The following is a 14,873-nucleotide window of genomic DNA, read 5'->3' as shown; positions in this document are numbered from 1 at the left end:
CAAGAGGAGAGTTTTCTGTTCACCTTTCTCTTATTGCTTATCACCACGTAGTGATCCACTCGTCCAAATCGAAGCCCGATGCACAGTATTTCGAGTTCAGAGTACCCACCGTCAGGCAAGTTGCCAAGATGCACAAATTGTGCATGCAGAGCTTCCACATTCGCCTGATGAACGAAAATGCACATATGTCAGTCAGCAACTCCACGAGTTAGAGGCTTTTGCCCAATTTCCCCAATGAAAACAAGGACTGTATCACTTATTCCTTTCCCATCTCACCCCAGAAGGATCTAGATGGGTCACAAGTAAACAGGACCAACCCAGATGAGACAACAAAGTGTACTTACCTTTGGATTGGCGTCCTTAATCATAGAAATAAATATAGCTTCCTACAGAATAGACAAGAACAATTCAGTTAGTGAACTAAATCTGTTGTCTATTCATTGTTGTGGTATTTATGCATCATGCATTGTGGTATTTATGCATTAACAATACGTATGTAAAATAATAACGGGACATAATCTCCTCCAGGCTCAAAATAAAAGATAATCCATGTTATACAACTACATTTCACAAACAGACGGCTACACGTTTTGAATTGGGAAATCTAAACAGCCAGCCCACAGAAGGCTTTCCACACTCCCGTGTGCACACGCACCCCCATTAGACAGGCTCATCCAGGAGCAGTGTCTTCATGAAGCTCTTACAAAGTGAGATGCCTCAGCTGTTTGCAGATGCTAACAGGCCAAGCAGCAACAGAGAAAAGGATAATTATTACTACTTCGGATGGTATCTTTAAAAAACAAACACAGGCACACACGACCTCTACTGCACCTCTAAGGGTCTGCCTAGTAAGGACCCGCTACAAGCATTGGATGAAACAGGCTCTATCCCATAAGAGCATACACTGGAATAAAATCTCATCAGTCTTTAAAACACGATGAGAAGAGTCACTGGAAAAGACAATCATGCTAGAAAACGTGGACGGGAGGGGGAAAAGAGGAAGACGCAGCATGAGACGGACAGACTCCACCATCCGTCTGCAAGGCTGTTAACGACAGGAGGTATTGGGGGGTCAATACACACAGAGACCGTGGACTCCTGCTTATTGTGGCTCCGGTAGCCTACAAGAATGTCTGGGATTATTCCTCGGATGGAAACACAATGAGTATTTACTAGATCAGCCAGGAGACAGAGACACTGAGGTCACCCTCTCAGATCATCCCATCTGGCATTACATAAAGACCTAACAGCAACCAAATAGATTGGATAAAGTAAGAGTTTACATAAGGCGAAAGAAGAAAAAGCAGCTCCAAACAAATCATGATATTCTTAAATGGTTTAAATTCACTGACCTCGTCTTTTAGATCCTTGAATTCGGGTGCCATACTAATGCTCAGCTGTCTTGTTTCCACCCACACTGGAATGGAAGCGTAAAACTTCACCAAGGAGTCTGCAGATTTCTGATTTACTTCTAGGTATGCCTTTTGAAAAACAAGAAAACAGGTGGGGCCGACTGAGCCATAACACCTACAGGTGCCCCCCAGACTGAGGGAACGAACCGACTGAGGGATTGTCAAGTTATTGTTGAAGTGCCGTTCTAATTGTTTCAGTTTATATGTTGTTGTTATTGTTATATTGTTATATTGATTTTGATATTGATTTTGATAGTGTTCTATGTGAATGTTGAAAAATGTTTTATGTAAACCGCCCAGAGCCGTAGGGAAGGGCGGTATAAAAATATAAATATAAATAAATAAATAAATAAATAAATAAGCCGTCCAAAGAAGGGAGCAGCAAAGTTTGTTAGACACTAAGGAGTTCTTTTCTACTGCATCTGGAACCAGGTCAGCTAAAGCAACATGCGGTGATTCATTTTTATTAAGAACATTAGGCAATAGAAAAGAAAAGAAAAAAGAAAAGAAAAGAAGAAAAGATGAAAAGGAAAGGAAAGGAAAGGAAAGGAAAGGAAAGGAAAGGAAAGGAAAGGAAAGGAAAGGAAAGGAAAGGAAAGGAAAGGAAAGGAAAGGAAAGGAAAGGAAAGGAAAGAAAAGAAAAGAAAAGAAAAGAGAGGCATTTCCATTTTCCTACAGAAAGGCCCCCCCAAAATTGCTGTAATACCTTCTTATGTGAAGACAATATTAAAACATCTTTCAGTCCTCCAAAAGGCTTGATAAGGTTGGAAATTTCATCCAGAGACAACCCTGCCTCAGGTAGATTAGAAATCACCACCACGCAGGTCTCCTCTTCTCCCTGGAACAAATAAACAGGGTGAAGCAAGTGTGGCACCTCATTCGACAGAATGGGCATTGCTGCTGTACAGTCATTATCCCATTGTTTTTAGATAATTATAGATAACTAGGAAAAGAGCCCATTGTAACCCAAATACAATGGGCGCTAGAATGGGAAGGACAGGGCAGCAGGCAGGAAGGGAGCGAACCTTACCGGAGCCGTCGTTGAGGGCGTGCGGTGGCGGGTGGCGGTGGCGGCGGGGCATCCTCGGCTGGCTGGCGGTTCTGTCGGCGGCCATTTTCGGTGCTCCGTCGGAAGAACGGACGGGAGTCCCCGGAGAAGGCGGCCAGGCCCACCCGCCCCCCGAGGCTCTCTCGAGCCTTCTCCCAGCCGGCGGAGCTCCGCCGGCCGGGAGAAGGCTTCCAGGCCCACCACTCACCCGTGGCTGTCTGTGCGGGTGAAGCAGGGAATGGGGAGCCGCGCGATTGCCTGCTTGGGCCGGGATGGACACTTGGAGGGGCCAATCAGGAGCCGCTTTGCCTGATTGGCCCCTCCGAGTTTTTATCCCGGACAGGGCCCGCTCTAACTCCTCCCACAGTGCCCTTACTCCTTTATTCAGTTCGTAGCGCTCCGCGCCACGGGGCTGTTTAAAGATGGCTAAAGGTTCTGAGATTTCCTCTGCCAATTCTTTGTCAACCGTCGTGAGCGGCTATGCTGGGAGTGGCAGTATAGAAATGTAATAAATAAATAAATACTGGGTATAATAAGGTCACAATTAAATGGATTTGTAATTGCCTGACTGACAGAAACCATCAATGACGTGTCTTCAAGGGGTGTGACTAGCAATGTACCGCAGGGTTCTGTGCTGGGACTGGTATTGTTTAATATTTTTGTTAATGATTTGGATGAGACAGTAGAGGGTACATTGATCAAATTTGCAGTTGACACTAAATTGGGTAGGGTGGGTAATACCCCCAAGTAGTTATTCTGAACCAGGGTTTCTAGTTACTCCAGAGGGAGAAGTGCATTACATTAGGGTAATACAAATGTGACGCATAAATATAGGGGAATTCCTGGCTTGATAGGAGGACATGTGAAAGGGACTTAGGAGTTCTGGTGGACAAGAAGTCGAATATGAGCCAATAGTGCAATAGGACAGCTACGAAGGCTAATGCAATATTAGGCGGCATTGCTAGGAGCACAGCCTCTAGACTCGAGCAAGGGAAGTTATCATGCCACTCTGTCCCGCATTGGTTACTCATCTGGAATATTGCCTGCCGTTCTGGGTGCTGCAGTTTAAGAAGGATATTGGCAAATGGAACAGATTCAGACCGGGATGGTGGAGATGTTAGAATCCATGCCTTACAATTAAAGGCTGACAGAGTTGGGAATGTGTAGCCTGAAGAAGAGGAGGGCAAGGATATGTAACTACATTAAAGGAAGACATGTTGAAGAGGGGGGCAATTTGTTTTCTGCAGTTTTATTTTTTATTTTAATTCTTAAATTTAATTTGTATACCGCCCTTCTGTGCAGGCTCAGAGGAGACAAGGACCAGGAGAAATGGGTTCAAATTATAGGAAAGATTCAGCCTGTTTGTAGATAGAATACGTTGTCTCAGAGGGTGCTGGAGTTGCCTTCATTGGAAGTTTTTAGGAGAAGATTGGATGAGCACCTGTTAGGAGTGTGTCATTTATAAGTCCTCGAGAAGGTGGGGGGTTGAACTGGATGGCCCTCTGGGATCTCTCCCAGCTCTGTATGATTCTGATTGCAGTATACCATTCAGGATTACGATTAAAAATTCCCAAGTTTACAATACAAAAATCCTCAACAACCCCCAGAAACAACCGCGGAAACTGATCCTAGGTCTACACAGAGAATGCTGACAATTTTAATTTGCCCTCAAAAGGTTTGTGTTGTAGTGTGACTTGTTAACGCAAAAGAATGCCCCCTTATTTGTGTAAAAGGGAAACATCACATGGGTGGTAAGCGGGGTATGCATTTGGCATGAACTGAGCTTCAGGTTTGTTCTTTGCTTTACTACTCAAAGAGGTGCCTGTCTTGGGGCAAGGACTTCCCAGACTCTTATGCTCAGCCTCGGTGCTCTTAGCAGTGCCTCGCAGGGGATTTGAATCCATCTTCACACTATGGAACTTGGCCTTTCTGGCCACAGAATTACCTTGCCGGGGGTATGTTTGCTCACGTTGTTGATTCTTATCTGTAAATACCTGTGTTGCTACCTGCTGAATCATGGACATTAAGTCGGAGCTACGATAGGTCTGCTTCCGTTCGTCATGCTTTATTTTGGAACAAGTTGTCTTGGCATGTTGTCCCTCTGTAACAAAGACAGAAGAAACAAACACGTGGTTAACCTCACCCTGAGTTTAACAGTGCAAACCTACACAGAGTTGCTCCAATCAGTGGCCTTAGGCAGAAGTAACTCAACATATACATAATGCCAGCCACCTACTCTGTACTGCTGAGAGCTTTGTTACTTCATTCTCACTGTTCTTTGCTCTGGAGTTGAAGGAATATTCCTTCACTTTCATAAAGCACATTATGTTTGAGCATGTGTTTGCAATTGGGTGGCTGCAATTATAATGTAGCTACCAGTACTGTTACTGCTTCAGAGTAGATTCAAATGAGTAGTCGTGTTGGTCTGAAGCAGCACAATAAAATCAGAGTCCAGTAGCACCTTTAAGACCAACAAAGATTTTTTCAGGGCGTGAGCTTTGGAGTGCAAGCACTCTTCGTTAGACTATGAACTCCTTACATAGCCTGAGGAAGAGTGCTTGCACTCCAAAGCTCACGCCCTGAATAAATCTTTATTGGTCTTAAAAATGCCTGACTGGACTCTGATTTTATTGTGCTTCAGAGGAATTAGATTTTCATTTTCCAGCCACCAATGCTGGGTGCAGGCAATGGGTCACCCTGAGTCACCTTAAATATATTCACTGGCTGTGAAAAAGAATCCTTCTTCGCCGCCATCTTTGCCACCTCATGACCCCTCTGATGGACTCTATGGTGGGATCCATTGGTTTCGGCCTGAGTTCTTTCTGCTCATGGTACTTTAGGGGTCTTCCCAACCTTTCTACAGGACCCAGACCCCCCCCCCAACCCCCAACCCCTTATCTATGGGGCAGCGGCCCATCTTGATGTGGGGAGAGGGTGCCAAAGAGACACCTTGCAGAGAGAGCCTGCAAACTACAACTCCGTCCTGATAATAAGCATCAACAGAGTTGGGGGTTGGCTCTATCTTGAGGCAGCCATTGTGCAGATGCACCCACCACCTCGTGTCACTATTCCGGAGGTGCCCACAGGAGCACAAAGGTTGGGGACCCTTGGTTTTCAGACACAGAGCTAGCAGGGCAGACAAGCTCCAGTCATATCCACATGGTTACCTGTGAGTCCTGCTGAGCTTCCTGCTCTTCTCTGCTTGCTGGCCGAACTCTGAGACTGTCTGCTAGAATGCAAAGATTGCCGTGGAGACCTTGACCGGTGTCTGGGACTGGGAAGGCACCTTGGACTTCGGCTTCGGGGTCGACTTGTCCTGTGGCGCTCAGAGCTCCTTGACTGTGACCGAGTCCGATGCCTGGCATGGCCGGAGCTTGAGCGTCTTGAGCGTCTTGGGCTGGGACTGGCAGAACGGTGCCTTGATTCCTGCCTCCCCTGTTTGTCACTTTCATGTCTGTGAAACAGGCAAGTACCATAATACATTCACTATTAAGCACATCATCTGATAAGTCTTAAAGGATGGGGAAAACATTTTCTCTCATAGGGGAAATAAAGTTCAGGTATGAAAATGCAAAATTAGAGGGAAATAACGACACCCTGCCACAAATTTTGCCATTTTTAAAGTGCTAATGTATTATTTTCTCTTTCCTACTGATACCGGCAAACTAACATGGCTACCCATTTTGATCTAAAATGAAGTGATTGACACGTTTGGTCAATGTTATTACTAGGGAATAACTGACTGGCCAGAGACTCATGAGGACAACAAAATTGGACGCCCAGCTACCAAAGGCTGCTGCGGGTAGTACCTGAAGCTTGAGTCAGTGGGTGTGGCTTGGCTCAGGTGGGGATAGGACTAATTATGCTTTGGGGTAGGGAAAGGTTGGCCGTTCCTGCTTTTCCTCCAAAGATGCCTTAAGAAGAGACGCTCTTGAATTTCTTGCCTTGGTGTAAACTGCACCCATCTGGGGCATCCTGAAACAGCCATTCCTTCATCCAGACAAACTAGACACAAGGGATGATAATCTGCTGGAATTGCTTCCCATTTTTAAAATTAATTTGTTTGTGTCGAGGACGACTAGTTTGGGCAGCGCGGGGGGTCCGGAGAAGGAGCCTGCTGACAGGAGTGGAAACCTAAGAAAGGAAGATCCAGAGGAAGAGATCCCGGCAGACCCTCTTTGGATACGAAACTTACATAAAGTGATGTGGGGAATCAGTTCACCAGGGGTGGGGGAAACGGTAGCACAGGGGCAGTCAGTACAAGCGGGGAGAGCAAGGGAGAAACCCAGGGCGGGGCGGTGGCGGAGAGACGCGGAGTCCCGGAAGGGCGAGGTCCGCCTGAGAAGCCCGGAGGGTGGAGACAGGGGCTAGAGAGGCTACTTAAGGAAGCGTCAATGAGGAGATGGGGTTGGAGGCGTAGTGACGGAACTACCCTGAACCCAGGAGCGGGAGAGAGAATACCGACTCCATTCTGAGACGTTGTTTCCTACAGATAAAGCCTTCTAGTCCCGGGTCTCCCTCACCGAACAACGTGGCGGACCCGAAGCGTGGCAAAGACCCGGCGGACCCTGACAGTTTGTGCATCACAAAGGTGAAGGAGAAAGAAGTGAGGCCTTCATTCTCTCCTTTGAGTCTGCTCCTCAGAAACACAAACGCATCCCTGAGGCCTAACACAAGTCTTCTTTCTACCTGTCTGCTCTCTCTTGTGGGAAACAGAGGATGTTGGCTCCTTGCATGACATAAAAACAATACAGTCCTTTGCTTCACATTCCAGTAACCTCATCTGGCCTGCACAGTTTGCAGGGGGAAGGGCACAGAGACACATAGAGACACACAGAAACATGTGGTGGCCAGTACCATGCTTTGCTTCCCACCAGAGAAGCCAAAATACTTTCCAGGCCTACAAATTAAGGGGAGGCCTTCACACAAGAAAGTCTGGCCAGAAGGAGAGACAGCCTGACCCTAAGCAGTTATCACCCTAAGCAGCCCCTGATGGAAATTGTACAAGCAGCATTCAGTGATGACAAGCACATGAATAACACCACTATGGAAAAAGAGAAAAGAATAAAGGAAAGACTCTCACTTGAACTGGAATGAAACCTTCCAAATATGTGTTTCTGCATTTTTTTCTTGTGGCTGACCCAAGAAGCCAGCTGGGAGCTCACAGCAGACCTTCCTGTCTGCTTCGTCACATTTGCCCCTGTGTTCACACCCTCTTTTTCTTTGCTTTCTTTTTCTCAGTATTTCCGATGCTTCCTTGGAAGACGATACCGTCTGATTCCCTTCTATCGCAGCCTCCTGGCTCATGGTGCCCAGGCCAGCAGAAGCAGCTAAAGAGGCAAACGGAGAGGCATTCCTGCCTCCCTGGAGTCCACCACCGGCTGCTCCACTAGACTGGAGCACATGAGCACGAACTGCGTTCCTTATGTCCTCCAAAAACAGGTCAAGGCCTATGTAAGACAAACCGCCTCCTTCTAGGTTCAATGTGAAGACGCAGTTTGCAATTTCACCGTGCTTGATCACCATGCCCCCCAGGCCGGAGATGAAGCCCCCCACAACCAAGTTCGCTTCCCGCAGCAGCTCTTCCACGTTACAAGCCTCCATTCCTGCAGGGCGGATGTTCTGTGGCAGCATCTCTGACCACATCAGCCTGACTTTGGGGAAGGCCTCCTTAAGTAAGCCCACTTCTCTTCTTATTGTCTGACTTAACGCAGGCCATGGAGTGCTCAGCAAGTCCTTCTCCCCCAGATGGAGGATCAATACATCTGGGGCCTGGCCCTGAGCCGCCAGCTTCTGGACTGTGGCCACCAGCTGAGCCCAGGTCAGGTCTTCCTGCCCGTGCCACTCCAGAGTGATGTTCTGCTGCAGCCAGTCCAATTGTCCAAACTGTCTCTTTTGCAGGTCCCATTTCTGGGCGGAGACGACCAGAGAGCCTCCACAAACCCAGACTCGAGGTTTAGCAGCTGGCTTGAAAAGGTCTGCAGGGAATGAAGGGAGAAAACATAATTAACTTCATACTGGAAGGTTAAACTTCTGAATCAGGCGCAGACAGGCCTGCATCTGACTCATTGCCCGCGGAGGCAATGCAGAACACCGCTCTGTGCCCTCCAAAGACCAGACCAGACAAAGCAAGAGAGTGACCCAAAGAAGCACACGACTCCCCTGTGGCCTTGAATGGCCCAGCCAAGCCTGGTCCCATCAGATGTAGGGAGCTAAGGAGGGCCAGTCCTGCTTTGCATCTGCCTGGGAGGCTCCCAGAGGGTTGGTACGCAGAGGCAGGGATTGTCAACAGACCTCTGCTCAAGGCCACACACGTCCCTTGAAAAGTTTACAGGGTTAGCACAAGTAGGCTGCGACCTGAAGACACTTTCCACCCTCAGTCTCACAGTCCTCACCTGGATGGCTCAGGTTAGCAGAATCTCATCGCACCTTGGAAGTCAAACGGGGATGGCCCTGGTTAGCCCGGGATGGGAGGCCCCCCAGCAAGTCCAGAGTTAGGCAATGGCAAACCACCTCTTTCAAACCACCCTGGAAACCGTAAGGGGCCACCAGAAGTCGGCTGGGACTTGACCAGCACCCTTCAATCCAACAACCATCCAAACACTGAACTCGATTAACCCTGTCACCTGTAGCTCAGGATTACAGGTATGCTGCCTCCACACCATCCAAGCCTAGCACGAGCTGGACAACATCAAGAGACTGCTCTGTACCCCTGTGAAACATTCTCTATGGGGGAAGGCAAGTGAGTGCAAGAACGCCCCCATTACTCCTTAGCTTCTGTCCAAAAGCAGGGCCTGAAGGGAATCTTTAGCACAGAAAATTCTCCCTCCAAATGGACACCTAAAGCTCTCACTGCTAGTTTAGACCATTTTGGATTTGGCCCAAATCAATTTAGGCTGAATCCAAATCAGAACAAGATGTGGTTCTTATATGCTGCTTTTCTCTACCCAAAGGAGTCTCAAAGCAGCTTCCAATCCCCTTCCCTCTCCCCACAACAGACACCCTGTAAGGGAGGTGGGGCTGAGAGAGCCCTGATATTACTGAAGAAGAAGAAGGAAGAGTTGATTTTTATAGGCCGCTTTTCTCTACCCGAAGGAGTCTCAGAGCAGCTTCCAACCCCCTTCCCTTTCCTCTCCCCACAACAGACACCCTGTGATGTGGGTAAGGCTGAGAGAGCCCCAATATTACTGCTCAGTCAGAACAGCCTTATCAGTGTCGTGGCAAGCCCAAAGTCATCAGCTGGTTGCATGTGGGTCGGATTTGGTCAAACTGATTCACCCAAATCAAAATCAGTTTAGCACCATTAAAACTAAAGTCAAAGTACATTTTCATATACTATGTACTTGCCTGGGCCTGAAGGAATGCTTCCGGGTACCACATCCTGGTTCTTTGCCTTGCAGGGTCCAGATGTTCCTTGATGGGGACTTGGACAGGCCACACCAGAGATTTCTGCCTTACTTCTAAGAGTTTGGGAGTGTACAGTAGCCTCACCTGGCAGGAAAACAAGATAGTGGGAGGAAAAAGAACTGAAGAATTCCTTTGTGGCATTCCATTCAACATGGACAAAGACAGTGAACCTGCTACCTGATAGATATACTCTCTCCACACTTGTCTACTGTCCAAGAGACTGCTCTGTATATCTGATAAGCATTTTATAAGGCAAATGATCAAAAGGGTTAAATGTAAACCCCAAAATGCCTATCCCTGCATGAGGACACTTACAACTCATGCTTACACACACACCACAAGAAACACTTCAATTACTCACCTGAGCAAGAAGAAATGCTTCCATCTACCAGCTTCTGCTTCACACCTCGGATCTTGGCCTTGCAGAGTCTGGATGTTGCTGTCTGGGGACTTGGACGGGCCACACCAAAGGTTTCTGCCTTGCTGCTCACAGGCTGGGGGCACACAGCAGCCTTTCCTGGCAGAAAAAACAAACATTGGAAAAATGAATCAAATAATTCCTTTGTGGCATTCAGTTCAACATTGACCAAGGCAATGAACCTGACTAGGAAGTTTACCTGGAGATGAGAATTACAGGTACACCTGTGAAGCCTATTAAGAGATACGGCACCAAGAGAGGGCCTCCTATCTCTGTTATGGGGGGCAAATGATCAAAAACATCTCTCGCTCCCTTCTTTACAAACACAGCACACACACACAAAACCCATCAATCAATGAATATATATATTCCGGGGAATGGGAGAGGACAGGAAGGCCTGGAGGATCATTGTCCATGGGGTCGCGATGGGTCGGACACGACTTCACATCTAACAACAACATTTATATTATATTATATTATATTATATTATATTATATTATATTATATTATATTATATTATATTATATTATATTATATTATATTATATTATATTATATTATATTATATTATATTATATTATATTATATTATATTATATTATATTATATTATATTATATTATATTATATTATATTATATTATATTATATTATATTATATTATATTATTATATATCATACCATACCATACCATACCATACCATATCATACCATACTGCTAAAACTGATAAAAACCCAAAAGCTAGAGGCGTGAAGGCCAGAACTCCAGGACCTTTGGACCCATGTGATGCAGGAGGAAGGCCAATTGAGATATTAGCTATTTTACTGGCCTCAACCCCAGGCCTTGCAGCCTTCTCACCTGGGAGAGGAGGAACACTTCCAGGAACTTTCTGCTTCACACCTTGGATCTTGGCCTTGGAGGGTCCAGATGTTGCTGTCTGGGGACTTGGAGGGGCCAACCCAGAAGTTTCTGCCTTGCTTCTCACAGGCTGGGAGCTCACAGCAGCCGCTTCTGGCAGACAAATTAGTGAAAAGAAGAACCAAATGATTCCTTTGCAACAATCCATTCAACATTGCCAAAGACAGTGAACCTGATCAATACCACCTGCAAATCACACCTGTGAAGCCTACTGACCAAGAGGCTGTTCTGTGTTAAACATTTTGAAAGGGGAAAGGTAAATGATCAACCACAACATGCAAACCCCTCCTTGAGGACACCTACGAATCAGCCCTCCACACACAGCAAAACAACAAAACACAGCAGCAATTACTCACTTTGGCAAGGAGGAACACCTCCAAGAACCACCTTCTGCGCCACACCTTGGCTCTCCTCCACACCAGAGGATTCTGCCTTGCTGCTCACAACAGCCTTTCCTGGCAGGAAAACAGTGGGAAAATGAACTTTGTGGCACTCAGTTCAATATTGACCAGGATAATTAACCTTAGGAAGGTTACCTGCAGATCAGAATTACCGGCATGCTCTCTTCACACCTGTCAAGCCTATTCAGAGCTAGAAAACATCAAGAGAGTGCTTCCCTGTTAAGCATTTTATGAGGAGGAAGGCAAATGATCAAAATCTAAATACCGTAAGTGTAAAGGCCAGAGCCCCAGAACTCGAGGTAGGGTGCGATGCAGGGGGGAATGCCAATTATATTCTAGCCGTTTTACTGGCCTCAACCACAGGTCTTGTAGCCTTCTCACCTGGGAGAGGAGGAACATTTCCAGGAACTGCCTGCTTCTGCTTCACACCCCGGATCCTGGCCTTGGAGGGTCCGGATGTTGCTGCCTGGGGTCGCGCCACACCAGAGATTTCTGCCTTGCTTCTCACAGGCTGGGAGCTCAAAGCAGCTGCTCCTGGCAGAGAAAGAGCCAAAGAATTCCTTTGTGGCATTTAGTTCAATACTGACCAAGACAGTGAACCTAACTAGGAGAGGTCACCCGCAGATCATTATTACAGGTATGTCTGCTCCACCACTGTGAAGCCTATTAAGAGCTAGAGAACACCAAGAGAGGGCCTCCTATCTGTTAAGCCCTCTCTAAGGGGGAAGGCAAATGATCAACAGGGTGCGTGCAGACCCCCACACGCCGGTCCCTCCGCGTGGACATCTAAAACTCACCCCTCTACAGACACACGCTACAAAAAAGAACAAAGGCTTACTCACCTGGTCGAGGAGGAACACTTCCAGCTACCAGCTTCTGCTTCACCCCTCGGATCTTGGCCTTGCAGGGCCCGGATGTTGCTGTCTGGGGACTTGGATGGGCCAACCCAGAAGTTTCTGCCTTGATGCTCACAGTAGCCTCTCCTGGCAGGAAAACAAAATAGTGGGGAAAATAATTCCTTTGCTTTATTCCACTCAAGATTGACCAAAACTATGAACCTGCTTGACACTGTTACGTGGAGATAAGAATTACAGGTATGCCCTCTCCACAACTGTGAGAGCTAGAAAAAACCAATAGAGTGGCCTGAATCTCTGTTACCCATTTTGTAAGTGGGAAGGCAAATAATCGAAAGGGTGAGTGGAAAACCTGACACGCGTACATCAACAACTTAACCCTCTACAAACACACCACAAAAAACTCCCATCAACTATTCCCCACCTGGGCAAGGAGGAACACTTCCAGTAATCAGCTTCTGCTTCAGACCTCGGATCTTGAGCTTGGAGGGTGCAGGTGTTCCTGGCTGGATCCATGGATGGGCCACAACAGACGTCTCTGCCTTGCTGCCCACAAGATGGGAGCTCACGTCAGCCAATCCTGGCAGGAAAACAAAACAGTGGAAAAATGAACTTTGTGGCATTCAGTTCAACATTTTATTTATTTTATTGTTTAGACTTCTTGCCCGCCACTTCCAAGTTGGCTCATGGTGGGTTACAACTGTCCATATTAAAAGCCCCATTAAAACCCCATTAAAATCAGATTGACCAAGATGTAAGTGGGAAGGCAAATAATCAAAAGGGTGAGTGCAAACCCTGCCACACGTATCCCGCCATGGGAACATCAACAGCCCACCCCATCTACACACACACCAGTTACTCACCTGGGCGAGGTGGACTGTTCCCAAGCACCAGCTGCTGCTTCACGCCTCGGTTCTTGGCCTTGCAGGGTCCAGGTGTTGCTGGCCGGGGACTTGGGCGGCCCACCCCAGAGGTCTCTGCCTTGCTGCTCACGGGCTGGGAGCTCACAGCAGCCTCTCCAGCGCTCGTCTGCATTCGTGATGCTTCCTTGGAAGACGAGACCGCTTGGTCCGCCTGTGCCGCAACCTTCTGACTCACGGAGGGAGCCGCTGGAGAAGCAAGTGGAGGTAACCTCATGGCTTTGTGGAGTTGGCCGCTTGCTGCCCTGCTAAGCTGGCGCAGGGAAGCCAGAATCCCATTCTTTAGATCATCCAAAAATATGTCAAGGCCAGCATCGGACAGGTTTGCGTTATCAGTATACAACTCAGGGTTTTCGTGCGAAAGATTAGGGTGTCGAATCACATCTCCCCCCAGTGTTTGGAAAGACTCTCCCACAGCAGTGTTCAGTCTCCTCCTCTGCTTCCCTCTTTTGACTTCATGCCACATTCCCTGGGGTATTAGCTCTGACCAAACCACTGTGACTTGGGGGAGCAGTTCCCTAAGCAGGGGCAATGTTCTCTTCACAGAACTAAATATTCCAAACTCTATAGCAGTGGTCTCCAACCTGTGGGCCGCGGCCTGGTGCCGGGCTGCGAAGGCCATGGCGCTGGGCCGCGGTTCCCTCTCCACGCCACCCCCCCCCCGCAGTAAAAAACTTCCCAGGCCGCAAGCTTGTGGCCCGGGAAGCTTCTTACTGTGGGAGGGGGGGAGAGGGAATCTGGGCCGTGCTGGCGCATTGCGCATGCGCGGCCAAAATCGCGCATGCATGGCACTTGCACGCATGCGCGATTTTGGCCGCACATGTCGCATGCGCGGCCACTCATGCGCGATGCGCGGGCGGGCTGCGCATGCACGATGCACGGGCGGGGCAGTTGCCCTGCTGGTCCCCAGCCTAAAAAAGGTTGGGGACCACTGCTCTATAGTATGTACCAAATCGTCTCCCCGCAGATGAAAGAGGAATACATCTGGGATCTGACCCAGAGCTGCTAGATTCTGTACTGCGGGCACAAGCATCATCCACGTCAAGCTTTCCTGCCCATGCCACTCCAGAGCTATTGACTCCTCCAAGCCCAGCTGCGAGCCCACTGTGGTGCATAAGTCATAAGAACATAAGAAGGGTCCTCCTGGAGCAGAGCAGTGGCCCCTCTAGCCCAGCACCCTGTCTCACAGGGTGCAGGGCCAACAACAGGGCCCAAGGGCCTTGGTCTTCCCCGGAGGTTGCCTGGGATTCAGAGGACTGACTAGTGCCTCTAAAAGCAGAGATGCCCCTCAGTGAAATAGCTCGTTCTGTGGCCGGCTTGCCTACAGGGAGGGTCGAACTCTGGCGTCTCTGTGACTTGTTGGCATTCTTTGGGCATATGGATTCATGCCCTGACAGGGATCACAAATGACCCACCAAAATAACACCCACATCAGATGCTGGGACAGATCTAGAGAGCCAGTTTGGTGTAGTGGTTAGGAGTGCCGACATCCAATCTG

General features: G+C 48.1%; 1 protein-coding gene across 3 annotated transcripts in view; it reads right to left on the bottom strand.

Moving 5' to 3' along the window:
* Positions 1–14,873, bottom strand: part of LOC143819562 (uncharacterized) — a 55,071-nt gene that overhangs the window by 23,525 nt on the left and 16,673 nt on the right. For 2 of the 3 annotated variants that reach the window (XM_077301327.1, XM_077301329.1), the window contains 15 exons: positions 13,319–13,564; positions 12,880–13,035; positions 12,444–12,584; positions 11,983–12,135; positions 11,557–11,655; positions 11,141–11,293; positions 10,229–10,384; positions 9,808–9,951; positions 7,544–8,438; positions 5,628–5,914; positions 4,455–4,561; positions 2,119–2,250; positions 1,353–1,481; positions 345–386; positions 24–164 (listed from right to left, as the gene is read on the bottom strand). In XM_077301327.1, the coding sequence (XP_077157442.1) occupies positions 24–164; positions 345–386; positions 1,353–1,481; positions 2,119–2,250; positions 4,455–4,561; positions 5,628–5,914; positions 7,544–8,438; positions 9,808–9,951; positions 10,229–10,384; positions 11,141–11,293; positions 11,557–11,655; positions 11,983–12,135; positions 12,444–12,584; positions 12,880–13,035; positions 13,319–13,564 (2,981 nt within the window). The remainder of the gene's footprint in view (positions 1–23; positions 165–344; positions 387–1,352; positions 1,482–2,118; positions 2,251–4,454; positions 4,562–5,627; positions 5,915–7,543; positions 8,439–9,807; positions 9,952–10,228; positions 10,385–11,140; positions 11,294–11,556; positions 11,656–11,982; positions 12,136–12,443; positions 12,585–12,879; positions 13,036–13,318; positions 13,565–14,873) is intronic. The other variant, XM_077301328.1, reaches the window with a different exon arrangement.

This window comes from Paroedura picta, chromosome 10 (assembly GCF_049243985.1).
Source record: "Paroedura picta isolate Pp20150507F chromosome 10, Ppicta_v3.0, whole genome shotgun sequence".
NCBI classification, from domain to species: Eukaryota; Metazoa; Chordata; class Lepidosauria; order Squamata; family Gekkonidae; genus Paroedura; species Paroedura picta.
The sequence above is the reverse complement of the archived record's forward strand: the minus strand, read 5'-3'. Positions and strand labels throughout refer to the sequence as shown.